This window comes from Pteropus vampyrus, unplaced genomic scaffold, assembly GCF_000151845.1.
Source record: "Pteropus vampyrus isolate Shadow unplaced genomic scaffold, Pvam_2.0 Scaffold14, whole genome shotgun sequence".
NCBI classification, from domain to species: Eukaryota; Metazoa; Chordata; class Mammalia; order Chiroptera; family Pteropodidae; genus Pteropus; species Pteropus vampyrus.
This window is the reverse complement of record NW_011888795.1, coordinates 10,716,008-10,734,555: the sequence shown is the minus strand read 5'-3', so window position 1 is coordinate 10,734,555 and position 18,548 is coordinate 10,716,008. Positions and strand designations below refer to the sequence as shown.

At 36.0% G+C, this 18,548-nt stretch overlaps 1 protein-coding gene and 1 long non-coding RNA gene across 5 annotated transcripts in view; one reads left to right on the top strand and one right to left on the bottom strand.

Moving 5' to 3' along the window:
- On the bottom strand, positions 1-2,615 carry LOC111734123. Its single transcript, XR_002778319.1, has 2 exons — positions 2,383-2,615; positions 1-119 (listed from the first exon to the last, which is right to left on the bottom strand). It is a non-coding gene; the product is annotated as an uncharacterized LOC111734123 (long non-coding RNA).
- Positions 2,616-2,682: 67 nt separating this feature from the next.
- ATP11B (ATPase phospholipid transporting 11B (putative)) overlaps positions 2,683-18,548 on the top strand; it is a 104,700-nt gene continuing 88,834 nt past the window's right edge. For all 4 annotated transcript variants that reach the window (XM_011382807.2, XM_011382817.2, XM_011382835.2 and 1 more), the window contains exon 1: positions 2,683-2,998. In XM_011382807.2, coding sequence (XP_011381109.1) covers positions 2,972-2,998 — 27 coding nt within the window. In that variant the 5' untranslated portion in view covers positions 2,683-2,971. The remainder of the gene's footprint in view (positions 2,999-18,548) is intronic.

Here is an 18,548-nt window from a genome sequence, read left to right as displayed (position 1 = left end):
TTGAGTTTTAGATGTTCAGCTTGTTGTTTCAAGGGGAGAGATATGGAGACATCTCTCACTCTGCCATGTTTCTGACGTCACTCCTGTTTTTTATTTGCCCAAAGTCTGGTCTAGAAATTCTGGAAGGATAATTAATCAGAAAGAAAATGCTTTTTAAGCAAAATAATTTCGAGTATATTAGATTTATGATTTTGAGAAAGTGGAAAGTTGCCCTTTTAAAAAATGAGATAGAGTAGACTCTAGTGCCCATCTGATGGCACCATTATTTCTATTCGCTATAGAAATAATTAAGGCAAGACTCGGTGTCCTCCAATCAGACTGACCCTTGAAGAGTTGTGCTCTAAGTGAAAGGATGGAATCCACTGGTCTTACTGCATAGCTTAGGATTTACTAAATTCATTCAGTATACTTTGCTTTTTATCACTTTGATATTCTTGAACTAGACATTTTTTTCCTAACTACTCAGGTATTGACATTAAATTATTAATTTAACAAATATTAATCAAGTACCCTTTAGACACTATAGGTACCAAAATGAATGAGCCGGGAATCTTGACTTTACCAAGCTTATAGTCTCTGCTTTCTATTGATGGTCCAAGATGTTCTGAAAAATATCCCTCTTTGTTGTTGTTATACCTGAGAATCTCTATTATATCAAACCAGGAGATGTCTTTTTTTCCCCCTGGGAATGAACACATCTCACGTGTATAACTAGCACAGATTTATATTAAGTTTACACAACAAAAAACAATATTTACACTATTAATTCAGTGGCTATTATGTGATGATGATAAACTATTCTCCTGGAAGGTCTGTCACTTCACTTTGAACAGCTTAAATTTCAGTTTCCTTGTCTATCACCAGAGTACAACTTCCTATACCATGCTTTACTTCTGGCTCTTCTCCAGTCCAGCACTTTTGCATTCTATGTTTCACTCTGGCAATAATTTCCTATCTGACTTTTCTTTTCTCTCCAACCTATCACATAGAATGTCTATGGGATAACATTCTAATTTCATCTTGTCATTTCCTTGTTCAGAAAATTCTAGGGATTGCCTATTTCCTGTAAACTTGTGATTAGCCAGAAACTGTCCCAATACTCTGTCTCTCTTATTTACCCAAGCCCAACCCCTATTACTCCAAATTAGTAGCTGGACTTCAAACATCTTCAACTTTCTTCACTCTTTAGGTATTTGTTCTGCAGTTCTTCCTGCTGGAAAGCCCCTACCTCCGCCTTCCCTTCATCCTCCCATTTCAAGTTCAGTTTAAATTTAGCTCTTTTCTTCTGAACTCTTCCCCAACTGCTATTGCCCAAGAGTTTCTGAAATTAATGACGATTATCAGTATAGTTCTTTAGGACTTAATCCCATATTGACTTGGATTGGATTTAACTGATTTCTCTCTGTAACTATTCTTTCCAACTAGATTGTACACACCACCCAGAGAGAAGGGACTCACCTTAAAAAGTTGCTTGTGTGTCTCTTCCTAGTTTTAAGCAGTTGTTATGCAGACATTTGGTGCTCAATACGTTTAAGAAATAGCAGTGGAATGAATCAGTTATCACTAACTCCAAATACATTTCTTTTTCCTTTCTTTTACAGTGTCTGCCTTAAATCCTGTGTATTCCCAAAAAGATGCATTTCAAATCTTTCTAACCACAACCAACAGGAAGAAATTCTTTTCATATTGTGACAAAACAATACATATTGCTTACATTGTGCTATATATTGTTTTATCCTATTTTGAAAAATACTGATCACAACACACTAAATTGATTATCTCACCACTAAAAGATTATAATCTATAGTACAAAAATACTCTATGCTCTTTGAGTTAATGAGGTGTATAATATAGGTCTTGAAAATGTTTAGAACAAAACACTGCTTTGAGTGCTCATTTTGTTCCTGTCAATTTGAGTTACAATTATGATCTTTACACAGTTATCTTGAAAATAATTATCATATTCCGCCATAGCATTTAGAATCAATTCCTCCTTCCACTTCTATCTACTGAAATTTGGGATACAGTTAAGTAATAATTCACAGAGTCTCTTTCCATAAAGTATTTCTCACCCTGACCTGTTCCATTTAGCTAGGCAAAACAGAATATCTCGTCCGTTCTCCTGGAAACACTGGTTTTTCCACAGGGGGATCAGGCAAAGGAGAGTTGCAATCCGTTTCAAAATTAAAGGTAGTGATCAAGATTCCCCAACTCAATCGTTTACTAAAGAAGGCCGCGTTATGCGTTGAGACAAAGGCTTGACAAGTCAACTGAACCCGAAGTGGAGACCTCTGGGGATTAACCTCCAGCCACTACTCTCGAGACGGTTGCGTTTCTGTGTTGCGGGACAGGGACAAAGAAAACAGAGAAGCAGAAACCGACCTGCAACAGGAGGCAGAAATAGAGCGGTCGGTCAGAGGTTGCAGACTCCGAGAAAGACAGACACACAGATGTGGCTTAATCCTACCCCTGAAAAGGGGAAAGGAGGCAGAGAGCAAGCACCGCGCTCGAGAGCCCCACACCTTTCCACTGCCGAGGATGCTCCCGCCCACACGGATAAGCCCAGCTCAGGACCCGAGCAGGGCGCGCGGGGAGCCTGGGTCCACGCAGCCCCTGTCGTCACGTCCGGGGGGCGGGCTGGGGCGCCGGGGGCGGGCCCGGGTGGGGCCGGGGTGCCGGGCAGGGCGGGGTGGGGTTGTGGCGGTGCCTTGGTTGACAACGGTCAGTAATGAAGGAGGCTGCGGCGCGACGGCAGGCTCAGCAGCACCGGGCGGGGGCGGTGCTGGGGCTGCGCCTGTAGGACTCGCGGCCGACGCGGCGAGATGGGAACCCGGCGCAGGGAGTGAGGTGGCGGCGGCGAGCGGAACTTCAGCCAGAGGGGCTCTGCTGCTTCCCCCTCTGGCTCGTCGGCCTCCACCCGCGGCCCCGCGGCCCCCGCGTCTCGCGGGACCGGGACGGCGTCGGCGGGGGCATGTGGCGCTGGGTCCGGCAGCAGCTGGTAGGTGCCTCTGCGCCTCCACCTCCGGGTCGCTCGCGCGCGGCCTCTCGGGCTTGGGCGGCGGGAAGGGCCGGGACGCGGGGCCCCTGGCTAGGCCGCAGCGAGGCGGGCGCGGGGGCCGCAGCCGGCAGAGCCCCACGCAGCCCCGGGGCGCGTCTCGCCGGCGAGCCCTGGCCGCTGGGGCGGCGGGAGGCGGCCGCTTCCTGCCCCGCGCTGGGTTCCTCCCTCCTCCTCGCCGCTGTTGGGCGGCCGCGGTCAGGCGCGGAGTCCAGAGCGGGGTCGGCGTCCCGTACCCCTGAGCAGACGCGGCGAGGGAGAGGAAAGAGGCTTGCGTTTCCTGCCTCTAGCAATTTGGGACATGTTTTGAGTGAAGGGGAGGGGAAGAATTTGTCTGCAGCTCCCCCTTGTCAGTTTTCAATTAGTGTCACGATTCATTGTTGCTTTGATTATCGAGGAGGGTGCCTTATCTAGTCTAAACTCAACGAAAGAAATGTTACAAGGCCTGGGTGAGGGAAAGAAAATACTCACAACAGCCCGTCAAGTTTCGGAAAAGGTGTACGACATTTATGAAGGACTACATTTTCCTTCCTACTTTGTCCTCACCCCACCCCAGGCGAAACTTTTGAAATGTAGACCTTACCTTTCCCTGTTCTCCTAAAGGCAGTTTGAGCGAGACAGGTTTGGAACCCATGGAATATCTGGAGAAGAAAATGAATCGTAGAAGAGGATGACTTAAGACATATCAAAAGCGCTACCTTTCTCAGAATTAATTCAGAGGGAAAAATCTTTCCTACTACCTCCTGGCAACTACAAACACTGAGGCAGCAGTGACAAATTAGGACAGAAATTGCTCCTGGCCGAAGAAGCCTAACCTTGTCCCTGTGAGGTCTGTTGCTAGCTGCTCTTTAATTTCTAAATCGCATTAATTAAATTCTTCCACAATTTAGTGGTTTTGTTTACTCATTCAAAAGGCAGTGAAACAAAAACGATTTTTGTCAGACTAAAGCATCGTTAACTCTTTTTCCCTGCTCTAGAACAGCATTTTAATGTTAAGACTTAGGAAGTATGCTGTTTCAGAACCGGCTTTCTGTTGATTAATTTTGCAGTGGACGTCCGTCTAAAAAACTTATAAATAAAACTAGAACTGCCTGCCACTCAAACAAATGTTGGCTCTCAGTGTTCAGCTAATTGTAAATTCAGATATCCCAGGTGTATGCCTTATTAGGAAACCAAGCTAATAATATTGTTATACTACTATATTGTGGTAATACTTTGGCTTTGTTGCATTAAGCCATAACACAGTAACTCGAATTTGGAAGTTAATTATTATAGGTCTGATCTTATGCTTTTAATTTGACAATCTTCATGTATAGAAGGCTTAGTTACCTGATGGTGTTTTTTTTGTATGATGGGAAGATCATTCTAAAGTGGTTCTCTTAAAGCTTTTTCTAGCAGATTAAGACAGCACTTCTGAGTGTTAGGTATTTTTGTTAACCTGAATAAAATCTTGGTTGTGTAACCGCTCTTCTTCAAGAAAGACAATCCGGTAATGTTTTTTTTAAATGGCTTTAAATGAACACAACTAAAGGGAAGGGCAGGAAGTTGTGTGGTTTAATTTACAAGACAACTGCCTTACCAGGTGGTTAACAAGTTGAACAAGTTGCTATGCATAAAAATGCTATCTCTGACATTTAGTTGCTCACTTCACTGGTTTTATTTTTATCAAATCTAAGTATGTAATAAGACCTCTGGCAATGTAGGCCTTTGTGACTTTGATTAACATTGTACAGTCACTTAAATGATACATTAAGGATAGTGGATAAACAGTAATAAAAGTATATTTTTACTATCCCAGTCATAAACAGCTATTTTAGTTACTATACCAGGAATTACTCAACTTAAAGTCTAGTTTAGATTATACTTCCATTTGATCAATGGATTGAGTCTCATGTCTTTTTAGCAATAGGTTCATTTTAAAAGTTCAGATAAAGGGGGCAAATTTGAGAAAAGCAAATCACAAGGACAGGTTTTTGGAGTTATAAACACTTTATTGATTATATGAATTCTGATGTTGAACAACTTATGTTGTCTTGCCAAAAAAAAAAATTGTCATTTTATTACAGAAACAACTGTATGCTCTAGTAATTTCTTTCTAATTAAAGAAATCTTTGACTTCTTATCTCTACAAAGTGTTTTCACTATTTGACACGATGAGAAAAATCAGGAGGTTGTGAGGTCAATGTTTTCCCTTGGGGGAATAGAGTGAAAAGAAAAGATTGAAATATCCTTTCTTTTTTCTTTTCTTTCTCTTTTATTCTTTTTTTTTTTTTTTTTTTTTTTTTTTTTTTTTTTTTTTTTTTTGCTCATAATGCTAAAGTTATTTTACACTAAGAAAATTTTCTTATAATCTTTTTCTGGTACAATTAGTATTATCCATAGTGTACCCATTTCTAACAGCATAGTTTGTGTAATAACTCATTATAGTCAACAACACCTTGATCATAATAGTGGAAATACCAATAGCTATTCATTGTATTCTAATATTCAGATTTGTGTGGTAGTCGATGACCACATTGGCTGTTAAAATTAAAATTCTAAATAATTAGATTAGATTAAAAATGAATGTGACTTAGCTACTGTGTTGGATAAATAAGAGTAGAACATTTTCATCACAGAAAATTCTACTGGACAGCACTACTTTAGACTTTTAAATGAAAGTCTTTGTCAATACATGTATTAGTTGATTTGAAACATTTATAGAGCAACGCAATGCTATGTTTTTAAAGAATTTACTGTGTGCAGACATAATATGCTAAGTACTGAGGTTACAAATGTAGGTCAGTGAGGGCCTTATTCGTCTCTATGCTCACTGTCTCACAGTACTTGGCACATATTAGACATTGGGTACTTGTTTGCTGAATAGAGGAGGAAAGAATGAATCCATAGTAGTGTTTCTGTGTTTAAAGTGACAAAATTTAAGATTGACAGGTACAGAAGAAAGCTAGAAAATTACTGTAATTTTACAAAAATACACCTTAATGTTGTCATACTAAGATGCCATTTCTTAAATTGTACCATAAATGTAGTCCCTTCAGATTTGTGTTGGCAATGGTGGAAGGGCTGATAAGATCGTCTTCTGATTCAGACAAAATGGAACACTTCTTCAACTCTCCCAACTTTCTGTTCTTTTACCAATCATACTTACTGAACTTGCTTATAGCTATACTTAATTCTTCCCTTCACCTGTTACAAACAAAGGTATGACCATCCATTTTTTAAGCTAACTACTTGTGCTCTTAATCCCATTCTCCACAGTCCCCATCAGTTATCTCTACTAGTATGCTTACTCTTACTTTTTTCCTTTTACCTGTGAAAATGTCCAAGCCTCCCTCTACTATTTTGTCCTATACCTAAAAATTTCTAATTATTTTCAGTTTTCCAAAAAAAAAAAAGGCCTATTCTGCATAACTGCTCTCCAGAACACTTGAAATGTGACTAGTCGAGATATTAAGTATATGATACACACAGGATTTCAAAAACAGTAGGAGAAAAAGAACATAAAATATCTCAATTTTTTATGTTGGTTACATGTTAAATAATATTTTGGAGATATTGGGTAGAGTAAAATACTATTACAATGAATTTTACCTTTTTTTTTTTTTTAACTTTTAAAAAATGTGGTTACCATTAATTTAAAAATTACATGTGTGGCTTGCATTTGTGGCTCATGTTATAGTTCTAACTAGTGCTGCTGTGTTTCTGTATAACACATTAAGTCTAGATATCTCACTCACTAGACTAGACTGTAAATATCTAAGGGAGGGCCTTTATCTTGTTGGTCTTTATATCCCTTGCGCTCAAAGCAGCAGCTGGCCCATTGTAAGCATCAGTGTGGAAGTACCTGCATTCTTTGCCTTTCTCTCAAGGAATGAATCAAGAGTAGAAGGAAGCACAGCCCTATGGTGGTATTATTTTGGTGTGTGACTAATAGGTTTTAATCTCAGGAATTAATGTTTAAGAACCTAGATCTTTGAGTATTTTCTTCTTTTATCTCTATGTTCAGACATATATCTTAGATACCCAGTTTTTCATTTGGTTAGGGAGGGTCAAGCACTAGAGGAATCTTAAGTATCCCAGCAGCCCTGAAGTGGGGACCTTGACCAGATCTTCCAAAGAACCTTATGATTACCATTCAGTATCCCTTTATCCTTGCAGTCTATTTTCAACATAGCAGCCAGAGCAGTCTTATTACAACACAAGTTAGATCATGTAATTCCTGTGTTTAAAACCTTCTAAGGACTTGCCTTTTTGCTCAGAATAAAAACCAAAGTCTACTTGACCTGTATCCTGCTCCCCACCCCCTCCAAAACCACTTCTTTCCCATCACTCTTCACTAACTCTCCTGGTCCCTTGCAATTCATGTGTCATGCATACGGTACTTCAATCTCAGATCTTTGCCCTGGCTGTTACCCCTGGCTGTTATGTTTTTCTTGCATTTTTTTGCTGGCGTTTTCTGTTGTTTCTTTTCTTTCTTTCGTTTTTTTATTTATTTGTCTTTTTTTTGAGGTTTTTTGTGGACTTTTAATGTGCCCTTGTACTTCGCTCTCTTCCTTCCCTATCTCCCTTCCCTGCTTTTTATTTCTCTTAGCACTTATCACTATTTAATATATCTATAATTTTCTTATTTGTCTCATTTATCTTATGAAGGCAGGGATATTGGTCTGTTTTGTTTTAGTTCTCCATGTAACAAAAGCTGTTTCTCAACTCTGCATCCACTTGTAGGTAACACCATTTCTTTCATTTTTATTTATTCATTCACTCAAACATTTTATGAACACCTAGTCTGTGATAGCATGTTGCTAGACTCCTAGAATTCTGTCTAGACAGTCTTCTAGGAGTCTCTTCTTCCCTACTGGATATTTGCATTGTTGTCTTTTTTTTCTCCTAATACAAAAAAAAAAAACCTCATTGACCATTCTTATTTAGGTTTATGTGGGAGTTTTTTTTTGCCATTAACAAGAAATTTACTCATTTTTTAAAAAATCCAAATTCTCTTTTTGTCCAGAAAAATCTAACAGGTTTATTTATAATTTTATAAAGTTGAACTGGAAACTTGTTCACTGAAACATTTTGACTTGCATTAATATTTTATGTCCCCGCATATATATTAAAATTTCACACACAAACAAAAATGGAAAAACTGCTGATGTCTGATTTCTGTCCCCTATTTTTCCACTTACTATCATATACTTAAGTTCCTTTTGATCCCGTGGAGTAGGGGAAGGGGGAATGAAAGCTATCGTTCAGATCTACCAATAACAAGAAGAAGAGAATTTTTTTTAAAGAATGAAATATCTCCCATCATTGTGGATTCTTAAGTACGTTCTACGTTCTCCACATTCTGCACATGTGCAGTGTGCTAGCTGGCTGGCTTTTGGTATAATTGTTACACGCTTGGTATGGATAGCACACAGGTTGATGTCTTGAAAAAGGCCAACTAGATCTCTCACAAAGCACTCAGGAGCTGCACTCCGGAAGCACAGATGTTTTTGAAGTTCTGAGCAATTTCTTGCTGCAGACGCTGGAAAGAAAGTTGGAGAATCAGAAGTTCAGTGGACTTCTGATATTTGATTTCCCTGGAGTGCCACGGTTCCAGACCTGTAATGATGAGGTTTCTTCACTCCTCCAGTAGAGGGTGCACTGTTGCCAGCGGCTTTTGTAGCCAGTTGCTTCCTCTGTGTTTTACCACTGGTGAATTTGTGGGCAGTCCCCTTTGTACCAACCGTGGTAGAGAGACCTTGGTTACCCTCCTTCTCCTTCGGCTGGAGCTCAGTCAGTGGAGGCGGCCCGATGACAGTGCAGTGGCAGCTGCAAACACTGTTTTGTTTTTTTTTAATTGGAATACTTAGAAGTGGAATTGCTGGGGGGCGGGGTATACGCATATGACTAGTACTAGATATGGCCAGAATATTTTTCAAAACATTAAAGTTCCCCTTTACCTACCTCTTGGTCAACACATTGTATTGTGGACTTGAAAAAATTTATTGATCTGATGGATGTGAATTGTAACTCATTTTGTTTTAATTTGCATTTTCCTGATGTTAATGAGATTCAGGTGTCCTGTATTTCATTCATATGACCAGATTACCTTTTTTTTATTGGGTTGTTTAGTTTGCCTTTTCCATATTAGTTATTTGTGTAGTCTGGATGCTAATTCTTTGTTTCATATGTTGTAAATATCTTCCAGTCTGTTCCTTGAATTTAACTTTGTTGATGGTGTCTTTGATATAGACAATTTAAATTTATTCATAGGTAAATTTAATAGGCACATGATTTTTGCTTTTTATTACTTGTTTAGAAATTCCTATACCAAGATCATTAAGCTATTTTTCTAATGTTTTCTTTAAATGGTCTTAAAATATATTTTTTCAACACTTATGTCCTTAACATATCTGGAATTGATTTTTGTATAAGGAAGAAAGTAAATAATTTTCTTTCATATGGAAAGTTAATTGTCCCAGTGCTGTTGATTGAATGAGTCACTTTCCCCCCCAATCTGTGTTGTTTACCTTCTCTGTCATAAACCAGCATTCTCTTTCAAATATCATGTTCTCTTTCTATTTCTCTATTCTGTTTATTCATCTGTTGCTCTTTTGGTGCTCCGCACTGTCTTAATTATAGTATTTTCAGGATAATTCTTGATAACTGGCTGAGCAGAACCCCCAATTCTTTTTCTTTTTTTCAGAATTGCATTGGTTCTTTACTCACATATGCGATTTATAATTAGTTTGTCTAATTCTGTGGGAAATCTTTCTAGAATTTTTATTATCTTTGCATTGAATTTGTTCTATTCCTGTTTTCACTTTTGATGATGTTGACGCTATGGGTTGTATTTTCATCTTTTATTTTCTTGCCATGCCTATATATTGAGTATCTCTATCTGCCTGTAAATTATATAGGGATTTAGAAAATTTTAATGCCAATATTCCCTCTCTCACCTTCCACATTACTATTACTATAATAGTTTAGTTCTTTTTTTCTTTTACCAGCTTTATTGAAATATAACTCAACCGATTTACCTATTTAAATTAAACAATTCAGGTTTTTTAGTATATTCATAGAGTTGTGCAGTCTTTCCTTTTTATTGCTAAATAATATTCCATTGTATGGATATACAACATTTTGTTTAACCATTCATTAGTAGATATTAGTTCGTTTCCACGTTTTGGCTATTAGAAGTAATGCTGCTTTGACTATTCAGATCCAAGTTTTTGTGTAGATGTTTATTTTCATTTTTCTTGGTTATATACCTAAGGAGTGGAATCACTATATTGTATGGTAACTATTTTTAACTTGAGTTACTATGTGGAATTGTCAATAGTTTTCCAAAGTGGCTGCGCCATTTTACATTCCCACCAGCAATGTATGAGGATTCCTCATATCCTTGTCAACACTTGCTTTTTGATTATAGCCATCATAGTGGGTGAGGATTTGTAGTTTTGGTTTACATTTCCCTAATAACTAATGATTTCTAATATCTTTTCATGTCTCTTTTAGCAGTTTGTATATCTTTTTTTTGGAAAGGTGCCTATTCAGATCTTTTGCTCATTAAATAAAACTTTTAAAAAGTGAATTCGAAGAATTTTTTGTATATGTTCTAGATATAAGACCCTTATCACATATGTGATTAGCAGGTATTTTCTCCCACAATGTGTGTTGTAGTTCTACTTCTTTTAAACTCAGAACATTTTCTAATTTTTTTAACAGTTACTCATTTTGATTTACCAAAAAGGATCTAGTGATTTCTTTTACTCATCATTGTTCTTTGCATATAATCTCTTCTCTCTCGATTTTTATTCTTGCTGAAATACATCCTTTTATTTTTAAGCAAGGGTTAATGGGTGGTAAACTAATTTAGGAAGACAATTCTAAATTAACAATTACTTTCACTTTCACATATCAAAGATACTACTTATTCCATTGCTTTCTGGCATTTTTTATTGCTGGTATCAAGTATGCTTTTAATAATTGTTACTTTGTTGGTAATCTCTCACATTGTTTATAAGAGACAATAAAGATATTTATTTGATAATCGATATTTCAGAATGGTCAAATAATTTTACTTGAATTTGGTACAGTGTATAGTATGAAGCACATTTTTCTCAATAAACTTGTATTGCGTATTGGTATTCTGAGATTTCCCTTTGAAGAGTCCCTTGCAATGAGTGCAGTTGGCAGATAAAGCTCAAGTAGTTCAGTACTTAATCACCTGTTACCTAGGAAATTGTTTCTTCACTGGCTGGCTACAAAGGGACTATAAATATTTTTGCTTATCTCAGTTTTCCACCATACTCTTTAATATAGAAGTTCGGAAAACTGTAGCAAATATGTGAAGGTGTTTCTTGATTCTTTTGTATTGAAAGACAGGGAAGTAAAGTATTCTATAACATTGTTTTCCTGTTGAAATTTAAATGTTGTGGAGAAACTGGCCTTTAAACTTAGATATATGGGAGATCCTCAGACTTTACGGATCCAACTCTTTATGCAGCATAAAAGGGAATTGATGCAGTGCTTTCTACCAATGTTGATCAACTTTTTCTCCAGCGTATATTTGCAAAATAAAAAAGAAACAGGAATTTATTATGAGACAGTTAAAGTCCAAGTTCTTAAATAATCAGATGTTTTTAAGACTCTTCATTGTCTCCTAGATCTTGGGTTCCCTAATGATGATATTTCCTGTAGATTGAGATAAAGTTTTTAGTGATTTATAACGAAATGAGAAAAACTAGCTCAATGTAATGCATGTATGTTTGTGCGTGTATGTATGTATATGTGTACATGTCTTTGCTTAAATTTATTGATGTCTTCATTTTAAAAATTTTTTAAATTTTAAAGAATTTTAAATCTTAAAATAGTTATGGATTTACAGAAACATTGCAAAGATAATAGAGAATTCCTCTATGTTTCCTTCACTCATTTTCTCTTGTTAATATCTTACATTATTATGCTACATTTGTCCTATTAATGAGCCAATACTAATACATTAGTATTAATTAAACTCCATACCTTATTCAGATGTTGTTAGTTTTTCATTAATATCCTTTTTTTCTGGCTCAAAATCCCATCTGGGATAACACATTATATTTAGTTACCATATCTTAACTTGTTTTCCTTATTTTCTTTTTTGTTAATATTCTTGCCTGGAAAAATAAAAAGTTGGCAACTTTATATCGGTTTCCCAATTAAAAGGTTTTTACTGGTCCGGGAAGTCCAGAACATTGGTGAGAACCAATGCCTTTGCTTATCAGAAGTGAGTGTGATGACCACTAATAATTAATCTCTAATTTCCTAATTATGATTTTTTCATTGTACAATAAATATCTATTAGTAATAAAAAAGTGAATATGAAGTTTAGAATTAAATCTAAAAGTGATGAACCAATGATCTGATTTGTGACAGCAATTTGAGCATTCATTGGAGATACGAGTGTATTCAGAAAGCCATAAGAAGATAGGAAGTCTGTAAACACGGAGTAACAATTTAATTACTCAGTTGACGAGAGTTTATCAACTCATCACAAAAGTGTTTCTTAGAATTACCAGTAAAGAAAATGTGATAGTATGTAATTTCAGCTCTCTCCATTTTTCATGTTCAACTAAAAAAATTCTCTTCATTTTAAGTGAGGTGAGATCCTATCCATTTGCAAAGTTAATGCTTTATACCTTGGCTCTTGATCATTTTCTTTTCTTCTTTGATCCTCCAATAATTTTTTCTTTCCCATAAATGTATTTTTCTCCCTCTTTACCAGATTCTTTATTTCAAACCTAAAAATATGCTTATAAATTGCTTACACTAAAAATCTTTACTTTATCCAGCTTTTCAATAACCACTATCCCCAGTTCCCCACTCTCTTCTCCACTCAATTATCAATCTACACTACAATTATCAATCCATTGTAGTCCTTTTAACTATATTCAGTTGGTATTGGCAAAAGCTACCAGTGATTTTCTAATAAGTTCACTAGTTTTTTTTTTTTAGTTGAACTGATTCCTTTCTGCAACTTCTTCCTTGATTTCTGCCATACCACTCTTCTTGTTTTTCTTGCTCTCTGAGATCTTTCTCCTTTGCTTATTTCTCTTCTCCTACATGTATCTTAAATGATATCTGTGAGAATTCCATTTCTTACCCTCATTCTCTACTTCCTCTGTCCACTTCTAATAGGCAGTCTCATGCACATATTTGACTTTAATCATCATCATTATACTTGTTGGGTTTCAATTTCAAGTCCAATCCTCTTTCCTAACCTTTAAACATATCTAGTTGCTTACTAGGTGTCTGTGCTGGGTGTCCCATATTGAAACCAGAAGATTCTAATTTGATCTTAAATATGTGAGGGGAAATAGGAAATTAAATGATGTCTAAGATTAATAGGGCCTAAGTCACTAAGGTTTTGTCAATTTCAAGTGGGCAGGGACTAAGTCATATATTTCTTTTTATGATCAGTGGTCCCTAGCACACTATGAAGCACATAGAAAGTACTCAGTAAATACTCTTTGGTTGCTAAAGTAAATTCTTTTCATTATATTTAGGAACATGCCAGAAGGCAGGAATTTCAGATCAGCAGTGTCATTTTAATAGTCATTATGCAGGATCAATTAACTACTTGCTGTAAAAACTGAAAATATGCCAAAGTATTCTTTTGTGTTTTTTAAAATACATTTTCAGAATTAGTTTGACCTAGTGTTGCTAAATAATCACTTCTCTGCTTAAAGTTTAATTTTCCAATTTTTATAGCAGTAGCTTTGGATTTGATGAATCCTTTTTTTCTCCTCAACCTTGTATAGACTTGTTTTACTTTCTTGTGAAGCTTGTTTCTCAGGTTTCTAGCATATAAAATTAATAAGACAATTGAATTCCACCCTAGTTTTTTCTCTCTTTTGTTTCAATTCTTGTCTACATGAGATTCATGCAGCATCTCTTTCTTTAACTTCAGTATTTTTTTTATGTTCTTATTGTTTAGACTTTTTACGTAATACATTATTTTAAATCCTTACTCGGAAATATTTGTAGTTTCCTGGTTTGAATACTGGCTGTACTGCTCATGGATAACCAACATCTTCTGACATGAGTGATTCTGTTATAGACCCAATATAGCGAATACTTGTAATGTGTTACTTTTTGGCCATCCAAGTATATCATTGCTTTTCAACCCTATTGATCCCAATGTCCCCTATTTCTAACAAATATTTTATAAATGCCCCTTATTCTGAAATAAAATTTAAATATATAACCTGCATATACAAATAACTTTTTTAAAAAAGAAATCAACATTAAAACCCTAGTTATCATGTGAAGGGAAAATAAACACATTTATATTAAATAATACCTTTTACAGTATGTAAATGCTCAGTTATAACTACACTAGACATAATAACCAGTTGCTATAATCATTGTGAATGCATGGCTATTAATGCAAACTGCTGAATGTGTAGCGTATTGGTAACTCAAATTTCAAGTGTCATTTCCACTGGTGGTGCAATTTTCTGAAACAGTGAACAATTGTTTATAAAGTACTGACAAAGCAAAGTATATCTTCAATTTATCTGGTAGTTGTATTCTTGTAAAATTCATAAATCCATACAAAATATTTTGTTTGTTTATATTTAAATAAGGGGTTTGTATTATTTTAAAGAGATTTTTACCAACGTGAGTATCAGACATGGCATTTGAAAGTTGTCTTGTTCAAAGGATATTTCTTCGTTGGCAGGACTATTATGCATTGCAGGATGTCTAATATCTCTGCCCTACCTGCCCATTCACCCACCCACTTAATGCTAGTAGACAACCCCCCACCCCCAATGATTATGAAAATCAGTCTCAACCTTATTTCTGAAATGTACCCTAGTAATATTCCTTCCCTTAGGCTCATTCCCCAAAAGGAGTTTTGACTTTGAGGCATGTAGTCTCTTAGCTATAATAGAGAACTATCACTTTTAAAGAACATTTACTCAATGAGAATAGGAAATCACACTTAAGCAACCAATTGGAAAATGATAGGTGAATAGAAGATCCTGTAGAGCAAAGTGTATGGTCATTTAGAAACAGTTCAGTAATAGTATTACTTTGATTTGCTGAATATAAATGCTTGACATTACATTTACCTGTCTGATAACAGGAACAGCTTACACTTTTATTCTATGTAAAAGCAAGAGTTATAGATTTTGAGAAACATTAAATATGTTTATAATTATGGCAAGATGAAAGGTAGGATGTCTAGGCTGTGGAAAGTGGAACTGGTAGAAAGTACAAGATTGCTGGCTTTTATCGCTGCCGTTCTTATTTGGTAGAGATTTCTTGGTTCAGGCATTCCTGAAAACAGGTTTCCTATATATAGAATTAATAAGACAATTGTGTGCCTGCCTTCCACTGCTTTATTCTACCTTTTGTGTCGATCCTTGCCTAAATAACTAAATAGAATTCACCCAGCCTCTCTATTCTTTGACTTTAATATGCTTTTTAATGTTGTTATTGTTTAGAATTTTGTGGTCGTGTCTGTGATTTATGTATTTTTTAAACAGTAAACTTTGAAGATACTGTGTAAAAGATATTGGACTGACTACATGTCTCTGGCCTGTCTCAGAGTTACTGCTTCTGATATACTAAAGAGGACCTAGGAAGCCATCTTGATTGCCACTGTTTATAATTTTGAGGGGAGAGAGAGAAGACGCAGAAGTGTTTGAGAAACCTGGGTGGAAGTCTCTTTTTACTCATCTATCAACAATCTAGTTATAATATTTACTAATTTCACTCTTTTTCCAGCTACTGTTCAACTGGATAGGCAGACCAAAAAAAATCAAATTTAGGTTTCTTGATTATAGAAGCTTTAAATTCTCCCTTACTAAGACCTGTGACTTTTAAAAATTGATCTAAACTGAAACAGCCTCACATTTATTTTTTATAAATGTCTCTGTGATTCCATACACAGAAATCACTAGTTTAACAAACAAGAGACATTTATTATCATGGTTGATTTATGGCCAAATAGGGCTCTTCTAATCCAGAAAATCCATGATAAAGTCCAAAATGGGTGAAACTGATATTTTTAATTGTGGTAAAATATATGTAACATAAACTTACTATTTTAATCATTTTTAAGTGTACAATTCTGTGGCATTAAGTACATTTACATTGTTGTGCAGCCATCACCACCATCCATCTCCTGAATTTTTTCATCTTCTCAAACCAAAACCTTGTACCCATTAAACATTAACTCTCCATTCTCCCCTTCACCAAAGGCCTGGAAAACTAAATTTGGCTACTCTTATTCCTTATATAAGAGGAGTCATTAATATTTGTCCTTTTGTGACAGGCTTATTTCACTTTTTGCATAATGTCCTCAAGGTTTATCAGTCTTGTAGCATGTGTCGAAATGTCCTTCCTTTTGAAGGCTGGATAATATCTGGTTGTAGGTATGTACCACGTCTTGTTTATCTCTTCATCTGTTGGTGAACGCTTGGGTTGCTTCCACCTTTTAGCTGTTGTGAATAATGCTGACATGAACATGGATGTACAACTCTGTTCAAGTCTATGCTTTTACGTCTTTTGAATAAATATGTAGAAGTGGAATTGCTGGGTCATATGGTTGTCCGTTTACATTTTTGAGGAGTTGCCATTCCATTTTCACAGTGGCTGCATCCTCTGCATTCCCACCAACAGGGCACAAGGATTCCAATCTCTTCACATCTTCACTGATACTTATTTTCTGTCATTCATCCTAATGTGTGTGTAGTGGTTTCTCATTGTGGTTTTGATTTGCATTGTCCTAATAGAAGTTGATTTCTTTGACTTCTAGAAATGAACCCCCACCAACTATAAAGCTGAAATAAATGGCTTTGATAAATACAGGATAAATATAGGAATATCAGAATGAAAAGTTCCCAGTTAGCCCCTCTTCTACCAGTAGTGGTAGATTTCATTCTACTTACTCACTTTTAAGGTTTTTCCTTTTCAATTTAAATATTGAATTTAAAATCAATTTGGTAGAAAAACCTGTTGTTAAAGATATTATAAAACCAAATTCAGAACCTGAAAACTAAAGAATTTAACCCATACAGTAAATATTTATTAAATGACTAGCATATGCAACCTTTAAGATTGTTATACCAGAAAAACTATTAAAAACAATAAACAAATACAGTAAAGTTGCAGGATAATATAAAATCAGTATACAGAAATCCATTGAATTCCTGTATGCTAACAATGAAATTTCAGAAAAAGAAAAAAACAGTTCTTTTTACAATTGCAGCGAAAAGAATAAAATACCTGGGAGTAAACTTAACAAAGGATGTGAGGGACCTATATAATGAAAATTACATTTTTAAATGAAAAATTGAAGAAGAGATATTTCATGTTCATGGATTGGAAGAATCAACAGAGTTAAAATGGCCATGTTACCTAAAGCTGTATGCAGATTTAATACAGTCCCCATCAAAATCCCATTGGCAGTTTTTAAAGAAGTAGAATAAAAAATCAGATTTGCATAGAACTACAAAAACCACTGAATAGCCAAAGCAACCCTGAGAAATAGGACAAAGCTGTAAGTATCACATCCCTGACTTCAAATTATACTATAATCAAAGCAGCTTGGTATTGGCAAAAGAACAGACGCACAGACCGATGGAACAGAACTGAGAACCCAGGAATAAACCTGGGCGTGTGTGTGTATACACATATGTATATATACATGTACATGCAAATAATTTTTGACAAAGGAGCCAAAAACATACAGTGGAGAAAAGAAAGTCTCTTCAGTAAATGGTGCTGGGGAAATTGGAAAGCCATGTGCAAATGAATGGAAATAGATTGTATTTGTTTCCCTACACAAAAATTGACTCAAAAGAGATCAAAGACCTAAATATAAGACCTGAAACAATAAAATACATAGAAGAAAACATAGGTTCTAAACTTATGGACCTTGGTCTTAGAAAAGATTTTGTGAATTTGACCTCAAAGACAAAGTAAGTAAAAGCAAAAATAAATGAATGGGACTGTATCAAACTAAAAAGCTTCTGCACAGCAACAGAAACCATTAACAAAATAAAGAGACAACCATCCGAATGGGAGAAGATATTTGCAAACAACATCTCCAATAAGGGGCTAATCTCCAAAAGATGCAAAAAACTCATACAACACAACAACAACAACAAAAAAAGTTCAGTTGAAAAATGGGAAAGGACCTGAACTGACAAATCTCTCTCCCAAGAAAATGTACAAACGGCCAACAGATGTATGAAGAGATGCTCAGCTTCACTAGCTATTACGGAAATACAAATCAAAACCACAATGAGATTCTACTTCACACCTATCACAATGGCTATTATCAACAAGACGAGTAATAAGGGTTGGAGAGAAAAAGGAACCCTCATACACTGCTGGTAGGAGTGTAAGTTGATACAGCCACTATGAGAAACAGTATGGAGGTTCTTCAAAAAATTAAGTGTAGAATTACCATAGGACCCAGCAATCCTTCTTCTGGGTATCTATCTACCCC